The 3594-nt window shown below is 46.1% G+C and overlaps 1 protein-coding gene across 1 annotated transcript in view; it reads right to left on the reverse strand.

Annotated features, from left to right (window-relative positions):
- SH2D4B (SH2 domain containing 4B) overlaps positions 1-3594 on the reverse strand; it is a 52622-nt gene that overhangs the window by 35588 nt on the left and 13440 nt on the right. The window contains exon 3 of the mRNA XM_023509475.1: positions 2589-2736. Within this exon, the coding sequence (XP_023365243.1) occupies positions 2589-2736 (148 nt within the window). The remainder of the gene's footprint in view (positions 1-2588; positions 2737-3594) is intronic.

The raw sequence follows: 3594 nt of genomic DNA on the forward strand, positions 1-3594 counted from the left end.
GGAATATATGAAGAACTCTTGCAACCCAACACAACAAAAAAAATTCAAATCTGAGTAAAGCACTCAAAGAGACATTTCTCCAAAATGAATACAAATGGCCATAAAGCACATGAAAAGATGCAGAATATCATTAGTCATTAGGGACATGCAAATCAAAACCACAATGAGATAATCACTTCACACCCACTAGAATGGCTATAAATAAAAAAACACAAACAATTACAAGGGTTGGTGAGGATATAAAGAAATTAGAACTCTCATACATTGCTGGCAGGGTTATAAAATAGTGGGTCACTTCGGGAAAACAGAGTAGCAGTTACTCAGAATGTTCAACATTGTTACCACATACAGTGGTTTGAATGTATGTTCCCTCCAAAACTTAGATTGAGAATCCCCAGTGTAACAGTATTGGGAGGTAAGGCCTTAAGAGGTGATTGGATCATGAGGGCTCTGGATTAATCCATTCATGGATTCGTGAATTAATGAATTAATGGGTTATCACAGGAATGGGTTAGTTATTAAATGAACAGGTCTATTACAAAAGCCAGGTCAGTGCTCAGTGCACCTCTCCCTCCCTATGTGATGTCCTTCTCTGCCTCAGGACGCTGCAGAGCTCCCACCAGCAAGACAGCCCTCAACAGATGTGACTGACTCCTAGACCTTGGATTTCCCAGGCTCCAGAACTAGCAAATAAATTTCCTTTTTTATATATTACCCAGTCTCAAATATTCAGGTATTGCAACAAAAAATGAACACCATATGACCTAGAAATTCCACTCCTAGGCATATACGCCAAAGAGAACTGAACTCACACAAGCGTTCAGGGCAATGTTGTAATGTTATTCCAAATGGCCAAAAAAATTAAAACATCTCAAATGTTCCCCAGTTGATAGATGAATAAACAAAAACGTGGTCTATGCATACATTAGAATATGATTCTATTTATATGAAATGTCCATAATAAGCAAATCCATGGAGACAGAAGTTAGATTAGTGGCCTTCAGGCTCATAGTGGAGGGAGAAGTTAACTGCCATTGATTGGTTCCGGAGGTTTTTTTGAAAGTGATAAAAATCTTCTGGAATTAGATATTGGTGATGGTTGCACAACTTTGCAAGTGTACTATAATAAGAACTGCTGAATTGTACATCTTAGAGGATAATTTTTGTGGCATACAAATTACATCTCAATTTGTTGTTTTAAAAATTGGTCTGAAAAGTCTGTTTAATGAATCTGACATAAGGTTAAGATATACTGAGGGTGAACAGGCTGGCCAGCAGAAGACATCTCTCATTCCTGCTCTCCTTGTGTGGCCCCAGTTCCAACCCCTTTCAAAGTATACTACTCCAACAGCCCCCTCCTGGCTCTCACTCCCAACGCCTGCCAGAATCTTGTCACTCACCTTCAAAAGTTCCCCACTGTCCACCTGTTTTCATCATACCTTTCTATTTTCTGTAGTTTCTGGTTTTTTGACAATGGAGGCCTTGCTGATTCTAGAGACAGTGCCCCTTCCAGGCTAGCCAATTCTAAGAGACAGTGATGGTCTAAGAGACAGTGGTGGTCTAACCGGCAAGTGCACCTTCATATGCAGGCCATCCAATCCAATCCACAGCTCAAATCCCCGAACCACCTCCTGGTCTCACACTGCGGGCCAAGATCCCTCTGTCCTAATCACTCCAGGGCTAGATGCCACAAAACTCTATACCCCAGAGCCCACTAAAATTATCCAAGCCAGCCAATAACAAGCCCGCCTCTCCTGCCTCAACTTACCCTTCCCGAGGAAACCACACTAAAGGTTCTTGCCCATGTTTTCCTCCCACCCCTCTGCCTCTTGATAGAGCCTGCTATTTCCACACACGGCCCTGAGTGGCGTGCCATGCCTCTTATCTGTAGGCATCATGAGTAAAAGCTTCTCCCTTCATGAGGATCACGTCTGAGCTTGCACGTCTTACCACACCTGCTACAAACAGATCCCAGGTACATAGTAAAACCACCCCCTGCTTCCGCCTTCCCCTCCCCACACTAATGTCTCACCACCCTGCCACTCTTCAAGTGCTCACTGCCCCGTACATCCGAGGCACACCTCGTTCCTGTCACCAGGCCTTTGCACATGCAGGAGCATCCATCTGGAGTGCTCTCCCCAGCCTGACTGACGTATTTCTTGTGTCACCACTGAGACTCCCTTTGGGACACCTCCTCTGGAAGCCCACTGGGACAGCCACTTTGGGCTCCAACAGCATGTAGGCTGCAACCTCCCTTGCTGCCCTTAGCCTCTGTGTCTATCTGCTGCCGTCATAGGTGAATGCTTCCAAGGTAAGGGCCATGATCCCTCAACTCTGGATCCCCAAGGCTTAGCGCAGAGCCAAGAAATTACTGGCAACTCAATAAATGCAGGATTTTTTTTTTTTTTTTAACATAAGAAATCTCCTCAATGGGCATGCAAGCTCCAAAAGGCAGAGCCCTTACTCTCCGGGTCCTTAGCAGGGCCATGCACGCGATTGACCTGGGTCGAGGGGTGCGTGAGAGAACTGTGAGCGAACTGAAATGCTAAGCAGGCAAACCCAAGGGAGGGGCGGGCGGGGCTACTCACACTGCTCCTCCCACTCCCGCTCCTCCTTCTCGCTGGCTTGGCAGTGCAGCTGAGCCTGCTTCAGGGTCCAGTACAGCTCCTTCGCCCGCTGCTCTTCCTGCAGGCGGATCTGCTCTTCGCCTCGCTTCCTCTCCTCTTCCTCTTTCCTCTGAAAGGTCAAGAGGACAGAATGGCTTTAGGCGACCGTGACACCTCAGAGGGAGAAGTGCCTCTGGGATTCTGCAGCAGGCCAGGCTGAGCAGGTGACGGTGGCCACTCCAGGCTCAGTCCCTGCAAGTGTGAAACGGCTGACCTGTGAAGCAAGGTGTGAACTCCGGACAGCTGCAAAGAGAACAGGGCTCTGGATCTTCCTGGAGCTTCTGTTTTGGGGGAAGAGAGAGGAAAGAAACAGGGAAGAGATGCCTGGTCTTCCTGGAGGGCCATTAAGTAGATGTGATCAAGTCTTAACCTTAAGTGTAGGTAAGATATTTTAAAGAGACGGTAGGTTTGGAAACTCTAAATCTCCCATTTCTGTCCCACTTTTAAGATCCCAAAAGGTTGTGCGTGTCTGTGTGTGTGTATGTGTGTGTACACGTGTGCATATGTGTACTTTCTTTTCTGCTGTTTTACATCAAAGTAACACGTACATGTCACACACACCTTATGAGCCAATGAAAATCAGCAGTTCTCTGAATCTCTTCACCCCAGCCCAGTCCAACCAAGCCTACACCAGCGTTCACAGGCCACTACTTTCAACTGCGTTAGCTGTTCCTTCAAGTGGTTACACCCTTATTTCCGATGAACACTGCTAATTCTGGATTTACGAACTGTAGACCTTAAATGTCGCCTTTCACACATGCCCGTTGAGCCCTTATCCTTCCCGCAGAGGTGAACACCCAGACTTTTCCTCTCCTCACCCTCACAATAAATTTGCATCACAATTTATGGTTAACTTTAACAATCAGTGTACATTGTAGTTCACCACAAAGCCAAATAGGGTGCTATTTTCTCTAATTTCAAAAAGTAC

The sequence above is a fragment of the Otolemur garnettii genome, unplaced genomic scaffold, assembly GCF_000181295.1.
Source record: "Otolemur garnettii isolate 467f Iridium unplaced genomic scaffold, OtoGar3 scaffold00008, whole genome shotgun sequence".
Lineage (NCBI taxonomy): Eukaryota > Metazoa > Chordata > Mammalia > Primates > Galagidae > Otolemur > Otolemur garnettii.